Genomic DNA, 22,500 nt, shown 5'->3' on the forward strand with positions numbered 1-22,500 from the left:
AAATACCCCAAACAACATCACACAACGCATATCTAGATTGTCAAAAGACTCCGAACTTTCTATAACACAGCAGGTCCCTACATACATGAACGCTCTAAAAACAGTGGATACACAGAACCCTTTGACTACAAACCCATAGACAACAAAGACTCCAACATGCTCCCCAAAAAATCAAGATCACGCAACATCACATGGTTCGACAAAAATGTCACAACCAACATAGGACAAAAATTCCTAAATTTGTAAACACCTGCTTCCCTCACGACCACAGACTACACAAAATCCTCAACAGAAACACAGTAAAGACCAGCTATTCATGCATGAGCAACATTGAAGACATAAAGCACACAACATAACAAACGCATCCTCAATGCCCATAACCAACAAAACAACACACCGAAAAAAAAAACAATGCAACTGTAGGAATAAAGACTTGTGCCCCCTCCAAGGCAAATGCCTCGAATCTTGTGTCGTGTACAAAGGAACCGTAATACACAACAACACAAACAGGAAAATTACATCGGACTCACAGAGGGTCACTTCAAAACACGAAACAACCAATACACTTCAACCTTCAAATACGACAGAAAAAGATCTTCAACTACGTTGAGCGAACACATCTCGAAACTAAAGGACACAAACACAAAATACAACATCACATGGAACATCGTCTCAAAACAAAAAAAAGCTACACAATAAACACAAAAAATGCAATCTATGCCTAGAAGAGAATATCATATAGTAAAACACACACACACACACACACACACACACACACACAAAACACACCATACTAAACAGAAAGAGATATTCAAGACGTGCTTACACAGGAAAAATGTTTACTGTCCCACCACACAACCCAGTGATACAACCACTACCCCAGGCGCTCCCCCCCCCTCCTCCAACACTATACCATACCCAGCTCGCACACATATACACACACATCCACACACATGCGCAACAAATCTACATCCGGGAACAACAATATGCGCAACTGACAGAACACAAGAACATTCCTCCCAGACGCTAAGACTTTTAAAGAACCCCCCGAAGATCCCAACAGGATGAAACAACGTTGTCGGAGAATGTAACAGAATATATTATGTGTGAATCACACTAAATGCGATTCATTCATACCTCAAAACTCAATGTACAAGTCACATTTTTTTCATGCAAGGCCTATTTGGCGTTAAATTTATGAACTGGCGTTCTTATAATATTAGCCATTGCCGATGGCCAGGTACTTAATTACACCTGAGTTGATTGTGTTATGTGCGTAGAGAGCCTTACCGAAAAGTGCAATGTCGGAATCAAAGTTTAGCAATATTTGTCAAAATCTCCTGACTTTGTTACAAGACGAGCCACAATACAGTTGACCCAACGACGCCACAATTTGAAACCCGAGATATATTGCAGTTACTGCTCACAAGGTGAAAACGATTACACACGTGTTGAGTTGTAATCAAAGAAATGATGATAAAGATCATAAATTGAAAGACATTTAATTTCGCCATTAAAGGGTTAATGGTTAGTGACCTGGGTTTGCCTACCCAGTAGGCATATTATTAATGGTTCATCAATAATAATAAACCAGTCAATACCAGTTCTGCTGATGTAAACCTTCTCGATGTAGAGCGATAACAGGAAGAGATAGAGGAAGAAGAGGTGGAAAGGCAATAGGCAATACTGATGATAAAACAAGATAATAATTATTATGAGCAATAATTTAAAAAAAAACAATAGGGTTTGGGATCAACATTGTTCCGAACAGCCAATGTAAAATTTATATAACCGAGCATAGAATTAATGGCAAATCTAAAAATTATATTTTACAGTACAGCCTGATATACGAGTGACTTGAAAACCTGGCTTTTATTTCAGAATGATTCTATTATCCGTTGACTCAAATTAATACGAAGATAATGCTACGTTGTAACACTCAGTCCTTTTTGACATTTGACTTTCACTGAGAGTATAATTTATTCTACGCAATTCTAGCATATCCACAACATAAATTGATGATGTAATTTTAAATCTCTCTTGAAACTACCAAATAATAATAATCTCATCCGCAACAACTAATGATGACGTGATTTTAAATTTCTATTGATACTATCAAGTATTGATAAGCTTTCTAATCTATTCTTTTCAAAATAGGGTTGGGGATCAACATTGTTCCGAATGCCAATGTTAAATTTTTATCATCCAGCACAAAATTACCATCGTCGGTTACTAATAGACTTTATTTTCCGCAAATATCGCGGATTCTCCACCACCACTACTACTACTACTACTACTACTACTACTACTACTACTACTACTACTACTACTACTACTACTACTACTACTACTACTACTACTATTATTACTACTACTGCTGCTGCTGCTACAATTACTACTACTATGATGATGATAATGATGACGATGATAATGTTGATGAAGATGATAATGATGATGGTTTTGATGAGGAGGAGGATGAGAAAAAAGAAGACGAAGAAGAAAAACAGACAGTGCAGGAGGATAGGAAGACGAGAAGGAAGGGAGAAGGGGTAAGAAGTGGATGTTGAATAGGAGACGAGGTGTAGAGAAGAAGAAGAGGAAGAGAAAGAGGAGAGGAGAGGAGGAGGAGGAAGAGGAGGAGGAGGAGGAGAGGAGGAGGAGGTTGTAGTGGTGGTGGTGGAAGAACAAGAGAAAGATGAATATGAAGAACGTAATGAAGAAGAAGAAGAAGAAGAAGAAGAAGAAGAAGAAGAAGAAGAAGAAGAAGAAGAAGAAGAAGAAGAAGAAGAAGAAAGAAGAAGAAGAAGGAGGAGGAGCAGGAGGAGTAGGGGGAGGAGGAGGAGGAAGAGGAGGAGGAGGAGAAGAAGAAGAAGAAGAAGAAGAAGAAGAAGAAGAAAGAAGAAGAAGAAGAAGAAGAAAGAAGAAGAAGAAGAAGAAGAAGAAGAAGAAGAAGAAGAAGAAAGAAAGAAAGAAGAAAAGAGAAGAGGAAGAAAGAAAGAAAGAAAGAAAGAAAGAAAGAAAGAAAGAAGAAGAAGAAGAAGAAGAAGAAGAAGAAAGAGAAGGAGGAGGGTTTCAGATGGAAAAGGAGGAGAAAAACGAGGACTAAAGGGAGAAGAATGGAAGGCAGGGAGGATGAGGGGAGGAGAAGGAAATGTAGGAGAAGATAAATATGAATGCTCGTTGCGAAACCACTGTCATCTGTTTGAAACCGGATACAATGTCAAATGCTAACAGCACAAGATGTATTCAATCATGTCTGTGCAAAAACATAAGTTTCCTCTTTCGTCGCAATTCCATCATGAATAGTATAACAGTGTCTTTTAGAAATAGTTTTGCATGATTTGTAAACCAATCAAAATTAAACATCAACACGAATGGAGATAATTTGACATATTTACGTTGATAGTTTTTATCAAATACAAATATGATTACCCCTTCGTCTGCTATACTTCTTTTTGATATCTTATTTCTTTTCAAGTGTGTACTTTTATTTTCTGAATATACTTATCACCTATAAGTAGATATAATGTCGCTGTGAATGTTCATTTGATCTTTCTTACAAGTAGCCATCACTCATATATATGTCATTAATCACCAGTTGAACTTTGACAATTATCACAACGATATCATAATTTTAAAAAATATATTTATCGCCCAACCATTATCATTGTTTGAAATCTTTTCTTTATGAAGAGCACATTATTTTGACCTTATAATATATTTGGATTTCCCTGTGTGCCAATAATCACGTTTTAATTTCTAAATTTCTTTTCTTCTTCTTATTATTATTATTTATTTTTTTTTTTTGATATTGTATCATTACATACTTACTTATTTTGGGCCATTCACTCCAGACCGAGCATAGAACAGGCCATCGACGAATTCTCTCCATCTTGTCCGGTTTATGCCATCTTCTCGACTTCTCTTCAGGTTAAGCCTTCAGTATTTAGATAGTCCATCAATGCCCTCCTCCAGCTATCCCTAGGCCGTCCTCTTTTCTTCGTTCCCTGCGGGTTCCATATAAGAATCTGCCTGGTAATATTTGTTGCTGGCCTTCTCAGGCTGTGGCCCAGCCATTTTCATCTCCTCTTAATTTCTACCTCTATTTCTTATTGGTTTGTCATTTCCCACTCATCCACAGATCTGCATTTCTAATTTTGTCAAGCCATTTACTTTGTAGTATTCTTTTCATACAGTTCTTGATGGAGATCTGTACTTTATGGTTTGTGTCATGACATAACTTGCCTTCAAGAAGTTGATTACTTGGTGTAAAGTTTATATGTAGATTAATATAAGCTTAAAGTAGATTCAGAAGAAAATAGCGACAAAGTATTGCAGTGCTGCCAACCCTATCCCATGTAAATGTGTACAATGGAGAGCCAAAATCAGTAAGATTTTTAAAAAATGTGTACAATTCTGGAAAGACTATAAATAGCACCAAATGTGATAATGGGCCTTTAGATATAAAGGTTAGCTACGAATTAAATAAGTAGCCGCGGACAAATCGGCAATGGGTGCTGGAGGAGAAGGAAAACTCGGATACCAAACCCGGGAAGATGGATATCGTGAACCCTGGCAGGCAGTTCATCTGGAAGAAAGAAAACTTTGAAAATAAACTGACATGTGGAGTTGCGCCCCATGTATCTAAATAGCAACCGAAACCCAAATCATGAAGCTACAACCAAAATGCACCAGGGTTAAGACCCCTGTCTATACCCATCCAGGACCTCAGGCTAGTACTAGTACTGCTCATGACGTGGCATCCCCAAACCCGCAGGGAAGGGACGTCACCGATTGCCGAAGGGTTACAGGATTCTTAAAATGTAAAGAATACAAGAACTTTAAAGGAAGAGTACAAAAGAAAAGAACTCGCCAATATCTTCAACGAACTCAATCTCTCTATTCTTGCAATATCAGATCACAAGCTTGTTCACACCAAGGAAGACAATATGGTCAAATACTGCAGGTTGGAGAACTGCACTCTTATCACTACCAGCGCCTGGCGAAACACTCAAAGTGCAGCTGTAGGAGGAGTAGGAATTTTAGTGAACAAACAAACAGAGAAATCTCTAGCTGAAGTCAGCTCTGTCAACATGCGGATAATGGTAGCTACTTTTAATGGAAATCCTAACACAACAGTGATATCAAACTACGCGCCAGTTGAGGGAAGTGTGGACTGCGAGACCCATTATAACAAACTCCCAGAAACCTGCAATAAGATTCCCAAGCACAACTTCCTAATTGAGTGTGGTGATTTCAATGATATTGGTAAAAAGGATGCACCATTCACGTACCATGAAAGCACTAATAGCAACGGTTCTTTTCTCCTAGAACATGCCAACGAAAGTAACCTGGTTATCACAAACACGCTGAGGAGAAAGAAAAAAGGCAAGCTATGGACATACATGTCAGACATGAATGGTAGAAAAACACTGATTGACTACATCCTAGTGAATAGGAAGTGGAAAAACTCAGTCCACAATGTCGAAGCATTCAGTAGCTTCAGTAGCCTAGGAGGAGATCACCGTCTCGTATCTGCCACAATTCGCTTGAGTCTTCGAAAAAGCAAATCAACACCATCAAAAGTGAAGCATGACTGGTCCTCTCTAAAAGATTCAACTATACAGAACCAGTATACTATAGAGGCGAGGATTAGATTCACATGACTTTGTACGGGAGAAGAAGATCCAACGGAACGCTATGAGAAACTCATAAAAGCAAACCGGGTGACGGCAGAGAAGCTAGTACCGAGGAGAACAAAAGTCACGAAAAGATCCACCTCTAATCACCCACTGATTGTTGAAGCTAGAAAAGAAGCTCAAGATGCCTTCAACCAACACCAACAAACACCAAACTCAGTAATCGAAGAAAGGTGGAGGATACCAAAACAGAAAATACAAACTGTCTATAGGGATATAGAAGAACGAGAGCTAGATAGTCTCATCCAGGAAGTGGAGAAAGCCGACGAGAGAAGCAAACACGGTGAAAGCGGGAAACTGATAAATAGAATAACTGGCAGGAAAGCGTCGACAAGGGATCCTCAGGGGTAAAACAAAAGAAGAAAGAAGACAGAAATGGTTCTCACACTTCCAAACACTTCTGGGAGAAGATCCAGTCAGGGCAACGGAAGATGACGTAGACTTAGACCCAATTCTGCAAGATATCTGTATAGACGAGAGTGACTTTACATTGGATGAGATAAAGAAGGCCAAAAAGTCGCTCAGTGATGGAAAACAATCGGACCTGATGACATCCCACCTGAAGTATGGAAGTATTGTGACTTAGATGATATCCTGTTGGAGTTTACAAATGGATTACTAAACAGGAATGAAAAACCAAATCAGTGGTCGGAAATTGATCTGATTCCAGTCCCAAAGGGAGGAGACCTAAGTGATACTTCCAACTACAGGGGAATCAGCCGTGTCGCTATAGCTGCCAAACTCGCCAATAAGATGATCCTCAACAGAGTCCAGTCAGAGATTGACCCTCATCTAAGTTCTTGTCAAAACGGCTTCAGACCAGGAAGATCCGCGACTGCTCACCTCCTGGCATTGAGAAGGTTAATAGAAGGAGTAAAAAGTCACAACAAGAAGGCAATCATTCTATACGTAGACTTTAAGAAGTCCTTTGACTCGATACATTGCCCTACCATGATGAAAATCTTAAAAGCATATAGTATACCTCCTAAACTTCTCTCTGCTATCAAAATAATGTATAAGAACACACGGGCAAAGGTTATCTCTCCAGAGGGTGAAACCGAGATGTTTGAGATCAAAGCAGGGGTGCTTCAATGTGATACATTGCCCCCTATCTCTTTGCAATTGTCCTGGACCATGTGATGAGAAAGACCTACGCTGGCATGGAGATAGAGCTGGGCTTCACGCTAGATAGACAAAGAAATAGGCGCAATCCAGCTATGATTGTCACGGATCTAGATTTCGCAGATGATCTGGCTCTACCGAACGAGGAGAAGGACCAGGCACAAAAAGTCCTCAATAGACTTGAAACTGAGGCTGAATGAGTAGGACTGTAATGTAATGCTAAGAAGACAGTTTTCCAAACCTACAACCAAGAAAGGCCAATTAGCATACAGGCAAAGAATGGAGAATGGCTGAAGGAAGTTGACAACTTCAAGTACCTAGGAGGTTGGACCCAAAGCAGTTCCTCTGATATTTCTGTCAGAAAAGCATTGGCTTGGAGTGCCTGTCACAAACTCAGGCAAATCTGGAGTTCAAACCTACAGAGGGAAATAAAGAAGAGACTGTACCTGGTAACGGTTGAGTCAGTGCTTCTATATGAGCAGCGACATGGACTCTCACTAAAGCCCTTGAGAAGCAACTGGACGACTGCTACACCCGTATGATGCGGATGGCCTTCAATGTAAGCTGGAAAGAGCACATATCAAATGAAGAGCTCTATAGTGACCTCCCCCCAGTGAACTCGAAGATTCAAAAGAGAAGACTGAGACTTGCGGGGCACTGCTGGAGACACAAGGAGGAGATTGCAAGCAGTCTTGTGCTATGGGAACCACCTGAGCGAACCAGAAGCAGAGGCAGGCAGAATAAAACCTACATTGACTGTCTGCTAGATGACACAGGAATGGACAACACATTAAATGATATAAACTTCCAGATCCATGTAAAATTCTGATGGGTCAAGAAACATATAGCATTTAAAGGACACCAAAAAAGTGCATGAATGCTAAAAACGCTTAAATAATAGAAATTTAATTAGCATACAATCCTCAGAAAAGTGTGTACAATGGATGAAAATGCGTAAAAATACGCATTTTTAAACGCAAGGTTGGCACCACTGGTATTGGCTCAGAGAAGGTTTTTAGTGAGGGCAACAAAAAGATAAAGAAGGATTCATCATCTCACACAACGACCTTGACATTCAACAAAATATTCAATATAAGATTGCTCAGAGTGAAACTTGAAACAATTCATTTTTAGAGATCACTTGAAGCTGATAGTAACCTAAGAGGCAAATACAGCACTATTCTTTACATGGGGATAAGAATAGAATTATTTACAATGGAAACAACACTTGGCACTTCACAATATACAACTATATTCTTTAATTTAATTCAAATCAGTCGTAAAAACGTTGCTTAAAAGATGCGTGTATCTAATTATAAATAGGAAAAAGGTCACACGAACAAATTAATATGCATTTCTTTACAAAAGGAGCTCAAACCGACTTCACAAATTATTATCAAATGAGTTACAATTGGATTTTCAAAAAACTGTGGAATATCTCTATGGAAGAAGGAAATTCATCTAAGAAGTAATTAAGTTATATTTCGGGAAAAACAAATTACTCGTAGCGAATAAGTCGTAATCCAAAGCGTGTGGCTGATTATACAAGTATCAATATAGTTAACGCATGATTTTATGGGATTTCAACTGGTTTTGGTATCAATTTCCAGATTTCCAGAGGTGTTAGCTCAATATTGAGTATTGATCACAATTGTAGGGTTGTGGAACGCTCAATTAACCTCACTGATATCTGTCTGCGATACAATCCATGCCACTGGCGTAAGAGTAGAAAGGGGAGATAATAAGGCAAAGAAATGCCAGCGAGTTGGTATGTATGTACATAAACTACGATACGTCATCATCAAGCAGTCAGGTCGTTGACCACACACCTGTAACGTGACCTTACTACGTAACGCAAAAATCTTACTTAGGGTCAACGAAGGTCAACTTTCTTCAACAGTTACAAGAAACCATGTTCCGTCATCGAGCGTTCATTAGGCACTGTGTTAAAAAGCGTTTAGTTAGCTGGTCAAATGTTGCACCAGTGTTACGAATAACAGAACGCCTGAAGAGCTGGTGGTCACATATGCCGAAACTGATGCACCCTAATGAAAGACGTAATACATGGGAAATGGAGGGTAGACGAGGAAGAGGAAGACGAAGGTCCAGTTATGTAAACACATATCTTGGAATGGTGTGGAATCAATGGCAGAAAGCTGTATGATGTCGTCAACAGACGTAAGGAATGAGCGGTAGACATTTAATTTGTCATCGCAGAGTGCCGGCAGCCAATGTCATTGAGGACGACACTGGATAGTAAGTAAGTTACGCTATTTTCTGACAAAATGCCCCCCCCATGTTGGGCACAGAGCATTTAATGGTTTTGAAAGCCCATTAGCTCTTAGACGATAAGATACAAATTGCATACTATTTAATTTATGTAGGTCTATTTTTGCGGCATGTTAAGACTAGAGAGCTCAGTTCCGTGTTTTCCCATTGTAAACAATAAAGAGATGTCTCAGTCATCTAAGAGTAGATACATATCTGTCTGTATTTCAGAATCTATACCAATGCCACAAGCTACATGGTCATATATTTATTTTTTTAAATTACCACATGCATTTGTTGGATTAATGCTGAAATAGGCGATAGGAGTATTTTGCGTTATTTTGAGAGTTTCTTCGTTACAACAATGAGACCATAACAATTTTGGTTATCAGACTTGTAGCTTTAACCCACTCAAATTCTTCATTTGTTCTTTTTTTTCAATACAACCACATAAAGATATGAACATTGCCCCATCGCCCGTTTAATGAGCCAGACAAAGCTGAAAGCAAACCACAATTTAAAAAATCCACGAAAACAAGCCTTCATGGAATGGAGCTATTTTACACAATAGACATTCGGATTGCCGAAAAAAAAAGAAATGATCTTTTATACGGTGCAATATCCACTAAAATTGCTCAAAACGCATTACAAGGGTCCCTGGACAACAGCAACAAGTAACACGTAGAACGAAACATGACGCCTGTTATGCGATATTACAAATTTTTTTGTGTGACAGAGACAACGCTGTCAACGGTCAGTACTCATTTACACCTGATACGGTGAGAGAAATTTGAGTCAAGAGAGTTTTCCAAGGACTCAACTATGCTCCGAGCGAGGCTCGAACCCAAGACCTTCTGATCCGAAAGCGAGTGTCATACCACTAGACCACATAGCCGCACAGGGGCTATTACAAACATTAGACACTCTGATTGCCGAACAAAAGAGCGGCCACTTGACAACAGAATGGTTAACCGATATTTTGGGACTTCTAAATGATATCTTTCACAAAGACTAGGCTTATAACGTTTTGTGAATTACCTATATTTCAATTATAAAATAATAATGACTTTTTTCTCTCTTGTATATTGGCATTAAAAAAATTACTAGTTATTTGGGAAAGGTAGATGAAACTCTCCTATAGAAATTCTGATTCGGTAATATACGGTTCAAAATCTAATTGTTTGAACTCTTAAGATCACCTATCTCCCCATCAACCTCACCCGCTCTTTCCAACATCAGATTTTCCATAAATCCTTAAAATACCAATCAAATTAGAAACAAAAGACCAACAACAACAAAATGTTGCATGACAACAATTTTTTTCCATAAATCCTTAAAATATAAATCAAATTAGAAACAACAGACCAAAAAAAAAATGTTGCAAGACAAACGTTGATAAATGTGACTCATCGTCTCAAAGTGGTATTGTGTCGGGATGGACCGGTGCTGGAAATAGAATGTATGGCCACACATAGGAAACTTGGGGTTAAATTCTATTCGTGTTGTTGAGGAACAGATACAATTTCATACACGATAGCAAAAAGCTGAAAGTTCGTATTTCCTGTTATTGAACTCTGAGTTTTTTTGTTTTTTTCTTTGGGGGGGGGGGGGGGGGGGGTGTCTGATTTATCCTGACATAATAATATCGTTTTAAGGCGATGGGTCAAAGATGATAATGATAATATTCCATACCAGAAAACACCATTACAGCATTGAACGTTGACAAAATCCAGGAAGTGACCCCTTTCCCGTGTCCAAACTCGTCTTGCAGTGCCAGGTAGAGAACTGACTGGGAGGAGAAGACTAATCCCATCAGAAGATGGAACATGAGAGAGGCTAGTACGATCACCCAACCCCATCCTCCATCTGGGACAACCGTATTCCGAGACATTGTAGGTACCTTTATCAATTCTAATCTGAAAAAGAAAGAGGTATAAAGAAATAAGTATTCCAAATGTCAAGCAGTGAACGGTGCATCAGTGTCAGGACAAATTATCGGGATGAAGTTGAGGGCTGAAAGAAATTCGCTTATCCATAGCTTATTCAAACAATCAACAATCATTAATTTTTTCTCTCCCTATTTAATAAACACCGTTCTTTCCTGTCTCATAAAAATTTATATATATATATATATATATATATATATATATATATATATATATATATATATATATATATACGTGTAAATTAGCGCCCGAAATGAATATATGTATGTCATCATAATACATTCATAGGTTGATGGCCAAATCGGTAACATGTTATTCTAGGTCCAATTCAAGTGGCATTAAGCGTGGCCAATGTCCGAATAAGTAATAGAGATTCAAGGGCCTGGCGGTGAGTCATTTAGCAAGACACGTCACGGCACAAACATTAACGTGCCCTTCTTCTCGGGCATGAATGATTACTGGCTCTACACAGTTTTTGGATGTTGTAACTTGAGTATTTATACAGTGCAATGTCCACTGTCATCATTATTAGTATTATTTTTGTTCTCATTATTATTATTATTATTATTATTATTATTATTATTATTATTATTATTATTATTATTATTATTATTATTATTATTATTATTATTATTATTATTATTATTAGTATTGGTGTTGTTCTTGTTCTTGTTGTTGTTATATATGTATACTAGTAAAAAGCCCGCAATTTCGCGGGGAAAGAACTATTTTCATTCGATACTGTACTCACCATCATTTAATGAGGGCAGATTGGTAAACAACGTTGTCTGTGTAATTTGGTATATCTTCCGTTGATTTTTCTGTGTGGCCCAATAATATATTTAATAATATATTCCCTCAACTAACCCCAAGAAAAAATTAAACCTAGTACCTTTAATTAACCCGAATAGGAAAAACAAACACCCTAGCACTTTAATAATACTTATGACTAAGCCTAATAGGAAAAAAAATCATCCGATCTCGAGCTAACACTAATAGAAAAAAATCATGACAAATTGAATAAATAAACGCCTGACAAAAGATCAAAGGTGAAAATACAAATTTAAAGAATACTGGGGATGTAGGAGCTTTCGGAATGTCTCCCTTTTACTTAACTTATGTAAAAACAAACTTCCTAGCACCTTTACTAAGACTTATGACTAACCTCTAGAGCTAACCCTAATAGAAAAAAACAACTCTCGGACTGCTTTGCAACTTTGCACTACCTTTCAATATTTAACAAATCAAAATGGCGGCTGAAAATGAAAACAATGGTCAAATTAAGAAATTTTAAACTTTCACAAATCTATCAAGGTTTGTTCTAGAGTTTTTAAAATACTTCTAGATATAATGACAAATTGAATAAATAAATGCCTGACAAAATATCAACGGTGAAAATACAAATTTAAAGAATACTGGGGATGTAGGAGCTTTCGGAATGTCTCCCCTTTACTTAACTTATGGAAAAACAAACATCCTAGCACCTTTACTAAGACTTATGACTAACCTTAATAGAAAAAGAAATATCCTCGATCTCGAGCTAACCCTAATAGTAAAAAAAGAATCAAAATGGCGACTGAAATACCTTCATGTGATCAAGTGAATAATATCACTATGAATGCCACGATTTGCTGAAAAATGCCAACACCCACACACACATGTATACACCACACACAACAACACACACACATACACAAACACACACACGCACACACACACACACACACACACACACACACACAAACATACACCATGAGCTCTACTAACGACAACTCACTAGGCGGTGCAAAAAACAAATAATGACGTCAAACTGCCAGTCCTTTTGGATTTCAGTGTCAGGCTATAGATAGTATGCAGATGACGTCACTCAGGCCTTTGTTATTGTTTTTGCCATCCGCGTTTGTGAGTTGTTCTCACTAAACTGTATTAACCAGACTATAAAAGTTCATGGTTACACAGAGTTTGTGTGTTGGTTCGTTATACTTCCGGATGGCAATGTTGTGAACTCCTTGGACAAGCGCATTCTATCTATAACATAACGATGACTACGCTACAACTCACTTGACGACACACGAATCTATAAATGACGTCAAAAGACAAGTCTTGGTGTCAGGCTAGAGCTAACGATGGCTACGATTCTAGTGTCAGGCGAGAAGTTAACGATGGCTTGACGTCATTTTTTAGGTTTTTGAACCGTCTATTGAGTTGTCATTCGTAGCGCTCAAGGAAATAAGTGATTCTATTGTTTGACCTATTGAATACAACTCACGATTTGTTTTCTTTTGTTGGCCAAAGACGACTTGTCCTTTGACGTAATTTTTTGGTCAGTGTCAGGCTATAAGTTTACGATGACTACGGTGCGTAGCCAGCGTTGACTTATAGTGTAGCCATCGTAAAGTCATAGCCTGACACTGACCAAAATGTGACGTCAAAATGCCAATCTTTTGCCATAAAAGAAAACAAATCGTGAGTTGTATTCAATGAAATGACTTGTTTCCTTGAGCTCTACTAACGACATTTCACTAGACGCTACACAAAACTTAAAAAATGACGTCAAACTGCCAGGCCGAGAGGGTACTAGTGTCAGGCTAGAGATAGAACGAAGATGACGTCACTCTGGTCTTTGTTATTGTTTTTTTGCCATCCACGTTTATGAGTACTTCTCACTAAACTGTATGAACCAGACTATAAAAGTTCATGGTTACACTTCGTTTGTGTGTTGGCCCGTTGCACTTCCGGATGGCAATGGTTTGAGCTTCTTAGACAAGCGCATACTATCTATAGATGGTTCGAAGATGACGCCACTCTGGTCTTTGTTATTGTTTTTTGCACACCCGCGTTCATGAGTAATGCTCACTGATCTTTATTAACCCGACTATAAACGTTCATGGATACACACAGTTTTGAGTGTTGGTCCGTTATACTTCCGGATGGCAATGTTATGAGCTTCTTAGCCAAGCGCATACTATCTATAGATCGTAAATAATCATATAAAAATCACAAAATCTCTGGAGAAGGTTAAATATACTTATCATCTAAGAATTCAGATTATAAGGTACTGCTGGTATAAAAATCCTTCTGAATGAAGAAATATATCTCACAGAAAAACATCAAAAACGATGGACGATTGTAAAAACACATCTAACTGTTAGGCGGGTACACACATTATCATCATCATCATCATTATTATTATTATTATGACTATTATTATTATTATCATCATCATCATCATCATCATCATCATCATCATCATCATCATCATCATCATCATCACCATCATTATATCCATTGCATTCAAAGAGTGATACGTAAAATATATTTTGCACTGCGACCGACACCTGGTATATTTTGATCTTCCCGTAAAACAGTGTCCCCGTGGGGGGTGAATGAAGGAACAACTTCTTATTATGAATAATTTAAATCGAAAAGCATTTTTATGATTGGAGGCGTCGAGCAACCGCATCAGGGTTGTAGTTAAAAAATATCTGCCATTTATAAAACAGTAAGACTTACAAACCACGAAGATCACTGTTTGATGTAAAATAATTTGTTAAAATTTCAATGAAAAAAAAGGAAAAAACAACAACCCCCCCCCCCCCAAAAAAAAAAAACAACAAAAAAAAAAAAAAACAACAAACAAACAAACAAACAACCCAACTAAAAAGAAAAGAAAACAGACCAAAAACAAAACAAAAGACAAAAAAAAACTACCAAAAAAAAAAAAAATTAAAAAAATTAAAATAAAAACAAAAAATAAACAAAAGACAAATACAAAACAACTTACATTTTCTGTCATCTAAATACATATATCCTGGCATTCCGAAACACAAATTATGCGATAATAGTAATACAATTAATTGAACAAGCGACAGATAACAGAGACCAAACGGGGTGACATCGTGGTTCAAATCCACCTCCCTAATCAGACGTAATTTCCACTCGGTATCTCGTGCAAAGACCGTTTATCAGTGACCTAATCCCTCGTCAACTGACTTTGTAACCTTATATAATTAGAGGACTATCTCTTGAATTGTCCGATGCAATCCAAAGTGTGGATTTCATCCGTGCATTAAATAAACACTTTTTAAAAATATTGGCCAAAAAACATTTGCTTCGTATTATATCGGCAGGTCTTTTTTTCCCCCACACAATACGCTTCAACAGTCGTAACGTTACTTCCCTCGTAATGACGCATGGTAACTTAGTAACTGGCTCTAAACTATCAGAACAATGATGAAATACTTCTCCGACGAGCATAAAAGCGTATCCAGAGGGGAAAAAAACAACATTATAGATAGTATGCAGATGACGTCACTCAGGCCTTTGTTATTGTTTTTGCCATCCGCGTTTGTGAGTTGTTCTCACTAAACTGTATTAACCAGACTATAAAAGTTCATGGTTACACAGAGTTTGTGTGTTGGTCCGTTATACTTCCGGATGGCAATGTTGTGAACTCCTTGGCCAAGCGCATTATGATAGAATGCGCTTGGCCAAGGAGTTCACAACATTGCCATCCGGAAGTATAACGGACCAACACACAAACTCTGTGTAACCATGAACTTTTATAGTCTGGTTAATACCGTTTAGTGAGAACAACTCACAAACGCGGATGGCAAAAACAATAACAAAGGCCTGAGTGACGTCATCTGCATACTATCTATTGAATCCAATTGGGGGTTCCGATAGATAAGTTGGTAGAACACTCGCTTCACGCGCAAAGGACCGAGAACGATCCTGGGTGAAATCGAGATTTTTTTAAACCTCCCCCCCCCCCTTCTCTCCTGTCCAACCAGTAGTGATTGGCTAGCTGGCCTGTTAGATCTGGCGGGAAGTACTTTGTTATAGACCAGCGACCTGTCCAAAGGGTAGTAAGCAATTGCTAGTGTCTGTTTCACGCTATATAAACCGGGATAAATTCCGGCAACATGGGCCTTATGGCTCTGAAGGACTTTATTATATATATATATTTTTATATATATTTATATTATATATATATTATATATATATATATATATATATATATATATATATATATATATATATATATATATATATATATATATATATATATATAGATGAGAGAGCTTCGATTCGGAAGGAAAATACGTCGGTTACGAATGACAGGGGCAAAAAGTGTCCTGTTGCTATTGACACTGGCTTTTAAAAACTATAAGATAAGTGCAGATAGTCGTAACTGAAATTAATTCAAATAAAAAGATCTCTTAAGCTAGAACATTTTCTTATCAACTTATCCCATGAGGAACGATGGGTGTGACCTCGACCATTCAAATGTGTTGACACACATTGCACTAACTTCTATTTTAATTCAATGTTTACCTTTAAGTTATGGATACGATGGCATAATCAGTATGTTGCCACGGGGTCAAGTGTTGTCGCGACCTGCTCATGATCTATTTTACAATGTTAATACAGTATTTTGGTATTGTTGATAATACGAAGTAGAAAAATAAACGTCAAGAAGGGCGAGAAGATAGTGAACTGATAGGAAGTCATTCGCCTTAGGATTGGATGCTGGTCCTTCGTCGAAACGCGGTGAAGTAGTAAAGCAGTCCTTAATAGCTATTATGCCAACGGAGCCGGAATTTATCCCGGTTTCTATAGCGTGAAATGGACTATAGCAATTACTTGTTATCCTTTGGACGCTTTGAGCACATTTAATGGAGATTGTGCTATATAGATAGTATGCGCTTGGCTAAGGAGTTCATAACATTGCCATCCGGAAGTATAACGATCAACACACAAAACTGTGTGTATCCATTGACGTTTATAGTCAGGTTAATACAGTTCAGTGAGCATTACTCAGAAACGCGGATGGCAAAAAACAATAACAAAGACCTGAGTGACGTCATTTTCGAACTATCTATAGATAGAATGCGCTTGGCCAAGGAGTTCACAACATTGCCATCCGGAAGTATAACGGACCAACACACAAACTCTGTGTAACCATGAACTTTTATAGTCTGGTTAATACAGTTTAGTGAGAACAACTCACAAACGCGGATGGCAAAAACAATAACAAAGGCCTGAGTGACGTCATCTGCATACTATCTATAGGAGGAACAAGCTTGACGGCACTCTGTTCTTTGTTATTGTTTTTAGCCAGCCATTTTTATGAGTAAGTCTCACTAAATTGTGTTAATCATAGCTTTGCATGTTGGTCCATTATATCCGGATTGTGGATGTTGTGAGTTATTTTAACTAAGCGCACACCATCAATACTTGGAGATTTTTGGATTGCTTCATTTATTGTTAATTTATTGATAGGTTTCGGTTTTAACTATTTTTGGCAGACTCAATCTGGGTTGTTATGATATTTATATGACAGCTCCGCACAACACCAACAACGTATGTGTTGTCAACAGCACAATAGATCGTGAATGCATACGATAATCGTAAGCCATGGTCTAATGGCATGTTTTTTCATCATCGTTGTTGTCAACGCTAACAATCAGCATCGTCGTTGTCGTGGTCGTCATCATCAGCATTAATATCGCTTTCTATTTTATCCGTACATTTGTTTAAGGTATAAATATATAGTGACCAAGATGCCATATCTACCTAACGAAGGTTTTCCCGTCCAATTTTATAAAATGCAAAACCATATTATACTTATTTTCGTTTCCACTCAGTTGTTCCGACATGGCAGTTTTTTTTTAATCGCTTGCGGCCGCAAAAAAATAGCAAAATATCACTGATTTGCATTGCGGGAGCAAAATCTGCAATTTTATTTTTGCAAATTCTTGCAAATTTTTGCAAATTTTCGCAAATTTTCGAGATTTTGCAAAGAAAACAACAAAAAATCAAAACAAAACAATAATAATAACTTTTTAAAAGGGAAAAAACCCAACAAAAATACAATAATAATATTTTTTTAAAGGCAAAAATTATAAAAAAACAGACGAATTAAAAAATAAAATTAATTTGATAGCTCGTGTAGAACAAAAGAACGTGAAAGATAATTAACCAAGAGTCGTTTCTTTTTTACTATCCCATTTTCTTCTTTTTTTTTACTGGCGCTGATATGACCTGACATTTGTTACAAGCGCTGTGAAACCCTTAAAAACAAACAAATACCTTTCCCTGTCATGAAATATGTATGGGTTTTTAGGAAAATTAATCGCAAATTTTTGCAATTTTTTGCTAATTTTGGTGTTTTTAGCTTGCAAAATTTTGGATGTTGTTTGCAAAATTTGGGATTTTTTTGTGTGCAAAAGACCGCCATGTCAGATTGTTAGCACCACTACCTCCAACATCACTGCAACCGTCGACACCACTACAATCGCTAGCAAAATCACCCCACTACAACTACCACCACTACAACCAGCAACATCAGAACCACTACCACTTTCATTCTCGTCGTAGTCAGGGGTAAAATGAGTACCTAGTAAAGAATATAACATTGACAATTTTAACTAAATAAAACAAAAGACATCATTTAAAAAGAAACAAATTCTTACCGTGCTTTTCATCCTATGAACACAAACACACAATGCCAAGAAAACACATTAAAATGACCTCAATGAAGTCAGATGGTCTATATATGCCTATGATGGAGGGCATAGGTCAATTACTATTAACATTATTAATAAAGAAACAATCTCGACTAGAAATAGAAGGAGTGCTGAGTGCCGAGTGCTGAAAGCAGCTGCTGCTATATCGACGGTGATGCGAGATTTGCTGGTAACAAAGACACGAAGGTTATCTATCGATTTTTATATCACTGCTACTTCCAATCAATATAATTTGTATCCTGAATTGGAAATGACAACTCTATTCAAGAAAGTGACGATGGTTATATTATTTATAAGCACCACCAGAATCTTAATAGATACAATATACAAGTACCGATATTTGTTCTTAATAATTGCTCTTACGTTTTACTTTGCCCTGTGACGTGCATACCAACCCTAATATTATTATCAATACATAGTCAGCTGAGTTGAAAATTGAGTGGGAGTGGGAGGCAAACGGTCAGCGAGTCCTAGCCTATACCCCTCACGCACGCACGGAACTTGGAGTTTGTCTTGGTTTTAGAGATTGGATTTCTCAGAGAAGAGGTCCACAGAGTAGTTCACAAGCAAAGGAGGGTTAACCCTCTCCTTACCAACTAAAGGAAAATCGTCATATTCGTTACGATACAACCAATATTTTTCCTATTCAAATTTCTTTTGTACATCACCACTTTTTAAAAAATGAACAGTGTGTTGAAAAGCATGTTTTGCTAAAGAAATTATATGTCGCAAGAACTTTACAGCTAGACTATTGTGTTAAAGTGATAAAAAAATACATTTTTGTGTTTGTTGGGTGTGATGTTTTGGGGAAAATCTTGAAAATGGCTGGTAAGGAGAGAGTCAATAACCTCAAGGAAAATAGATGTCAGAAAAAGATTAATAATAACTGTAATCAGGTGGCTGAAGGTTCGATCACCAGTCGAGGAAGGCTGCTTTTTCCCTCCATTTCTGGGGAGAAAGGGGGCTGGGTAGGGGTGTGTGATATTTTTTTTTTCCTAGTATTTTTCTTTCTGCTTAACCCTCTTCCGCACTAGGACAGGACTGTCCTGGGACAGTCCTGTCCCAAATCTGTAACATATAGAATTTAGAGAAATCTTCCGCACCTATTGGGACGGGACAAAACAGTCCCGTTGTGTCCCAGGGCGTTGTGAAATGCTACAAAATCAACGGGACAGGACTGTCCCAGTCCCGTGTTCATATCGTTTGTGATAGTAGAAAAATATAGCAGACTTCCGCACTAGGACAAAAAAGTCCCAGACTTGGCGGCGCCGTGTCAAAATTGAAATGCCTGTCTTTATTTTCTGCATCCCTACTACTACTGCTACTGCTACTACTACTACTACTACTACTACTACTACTACTACTACTACTACTACTACTACTACTACTACTACTATTTCTACTGTTGCTTCTGCTGCTGCTAATGCCACTAATATATTAATACCTACATCCCTTACATTTTGTATTTATTTCCAATTCCATTGTATTTATTTTCCAACAATAGTCCACACTTTATTTTAGTTCACTGTCTTCTATACTGCATTACACAGTTCCTACCCGCCTCCCCTCTTTTAACATAATTAAGTACGCACCTTTTATAAATTTCTATTGCTCTGTTTTAATTCGCGTTTCCTCACAAAGTAGCATACATTTTCCTGCCCATCAATGTTTTTGTTTATGCATCTTAACAACGCCACTACCACATTATCTCATTCGTCTGTAGTTTTTAATTCATCATGTGTTGTTGATGAAGGGGAAACCCGAAACGTCCATTTTATCTGTTTTCGTATATTAAACTGAAGCTTACATTCAATTTCACAGTTATGATTTATTTATCTATTTCAATTCTGAATATAAAAAAGCAAGAACAATTCAAAAAATAATTCTATGTGATGAAACCACGTACAGAAGGCATAGCAACATAAACATTTTCGGCAATTTAAAAACGTATGTTTATAAATATAATTTAAGAAGTGTCACACTTTGCGACACAGCAGTAACGTGTCTAAAACCGGTCGCACATCTATTCGGTACCTTGTGGGATCAATTATCTTTATCGTTATTTATTTCGGGAATTTTGAATGAAAATATTTTTAAGTAAGTCCTTCTGAGCCACTTGGACTCATTGTAAGACAAATTAACTCCTTTAGAGCCTTGTAGCCAATGGTGCAGGAGTTATTCCGGTTTCCAATAGCGTGAAGCGGACAATTAACGTATTTGTTTGAAAACCTTTGAACAGGACGCTAGTCTATCGCAGATTACTATCCCAGCTTGACAGGTACCCTTTTACTCCTGAACGGAGTGAGTGATTGGAGTAAATTTTCTTGCTCTAGAAAGTACAAATTGGCTTCGGTCGGAATCGAACACAGAACCTCTGAGTCCAGAGTACAACGCGCTAATCATGGGCCATCTTGCCTCCTAAGCTTATAAATCCGGAACTTATCGATGTTGCTGTAGCGTTGAGCAGACAGATAACAGTTTAAAATTTTTAAAAATAAAATTCCCTTTTTCATCCCATAGGGAAATTTTTCTCGAGGGTCTATTCCAAGGGAAGACTGGAATAACCCAGGCGTCAGCCGCAATGCAGCGCCGCAAATTGAGCTAGGGCGAGGTATAACCCAGGCGTTAGCCGCAGTGCAGCGCCGCAAATTGAGCTAGGCGAGGTGACTTACTCAAGGCAACACAGCGCATCAGCGGGTGATCGAACTGATGCCTTTCGGGTAGTGCGGGGCGGTCCTTGGCAAGCTTAAGGACCACGGTCCTACGGTCCTTGGGAAATGAAGACCGCAAGGACCGGTCCTTTTCGACATTGAACATTCCTGAGAGACTGTTGGAAATTCGAACCGGTTTGACCTTTGAGAGCGTGGGATCGTTCATTCTTGAACCGTTAAAGACCGCTACACGATGAAAACCGTGGCCTACAGGAGTAAAACACACGGAGTAGTCACACTCATTTCAAATTGTAACCTAATTAGAGAAGAGGGGTGATGCCTTCTTTATTTGCTCACCGTACTTCATTGTTACTTCGATAATTTAATAAAATTTGAAATTTATCCCCATTAACGGAGATAATGGCATCGCCCAAGGCGTTGATCGAGTTGTTCGTGGCGTTGATACACACACGCAACTCCTACCCCCCCTCCCCCCCCCCCCCCCACACACACACATTAGAGGGCAGCGAGCATTGAAGAGTAAGAGAGAGACGTGAAGTTATAATAAGAGGGGGTGGATGAGGTGATAAGAGGGGTCGATGGTGACTTTTCGCCAGATCTAACAAACTCAGCTACCCATTCATTGCTGAGTAGACAGGGATTCAGAAAAAAATCGACTGCACCCGGGATCGATCTCTGGCCCTTTGCGTATAAAGAGAGTGCTCTATCAACTGAGCTATCGGGGTCCCCAAATATTCTATTGGACTTTTTTAAAATTCAGACGTTATAACTGGGTTTTTTGGAAGGAAGAAACTAATGAAACTCATATTATTTGATTAGTAAAAACACCAAACGAAATTTTAATATTATTGTATTATTTTAAATGACAACACTGCGATAGAAAGGAGTGGTGACAAGAGATGGACAAAAGAAAACAAAAAATCGGATTTGCTACTAGCTAGGTTCGACACACACACACACACACACACACACACACCACATCTTTTGTAGTCACATACATTTCAAACAATAACCCATTAGAGAAGAGGGGTCATGCCTTCACCATAGATCATTGTCATTGCGATCATTATGGTGTAGTAAATTTTGAAATTTACCCCGTATAATGGAATCGTCCAAGGCGTGCGCCTCCTGTTCCCCCCATCTCACACACGAAAGGGCGGTTTGCGGAGTGGAGGTTGGTGGTCGTCTGCCTGTATGGTCGTCTGTGTCGTTTAGTGTATGGCAAAGGGGGGTGGGTGCGATTAATTAAGTGGGATGGGTG

The 22,500-nt window shown here is 38.1% G+C and overlaps 1 protein-coding gene across 5 annotated transcripts in view; it reads right to left on the minus strand.

The window, feature by feature from the left end:
- LOC144971086 (monocarboxylate transporter 9-like) overlaps positions 1-22,500 on the minus strand; it is a 53,673-nt gene that overhangs the window by 29,441 nt on the left and 1,732 nt on the right. The window contains exons 1-2 of one of the 5 annotated variants that reach the window (XM_078911440.1): positions 18,514-19,061; positions 10,782-11,005 (exon numbers count right to left, since the gene is read on the minus strand). In XM_078911440.1, the coding sequence (XP_078767566.1) occupies positions 10,782-10,980 (199 nt within the window). In that variant the 5' untranslated portion in view covers positions 10,981-11,005; positions 18,514-19,061. Of the gene's footprint in view, positions 1-3,831; positions 3,993-10,781; positions 11,006-14,548; positions 15,033-18,513; positions 19,062-22,500 lie in introns of those variants that run through there. The other 4 variants (XM_078911439.1, XM_078911441.1, XM_078911442.1 and 1 more) reach the window with 4 other exon arrangements.

The sequence above is a fragment of the Berghia stephanieae genome, chromosome 4, assembly GCF_034508935.2.
Source record: "Berghia stephanieae isolate SIO BIC M18660-M18661 chromosome 4, UCSD_Bste_1.3, whole genome shotgun sequence".
Taxonomy (NCBI): Eukaryota; Metazoa; Mollusca; class Gastropoda; order Nudibranchia; family Aeolidiidae; genus Berghia; species Berghia stephanieae.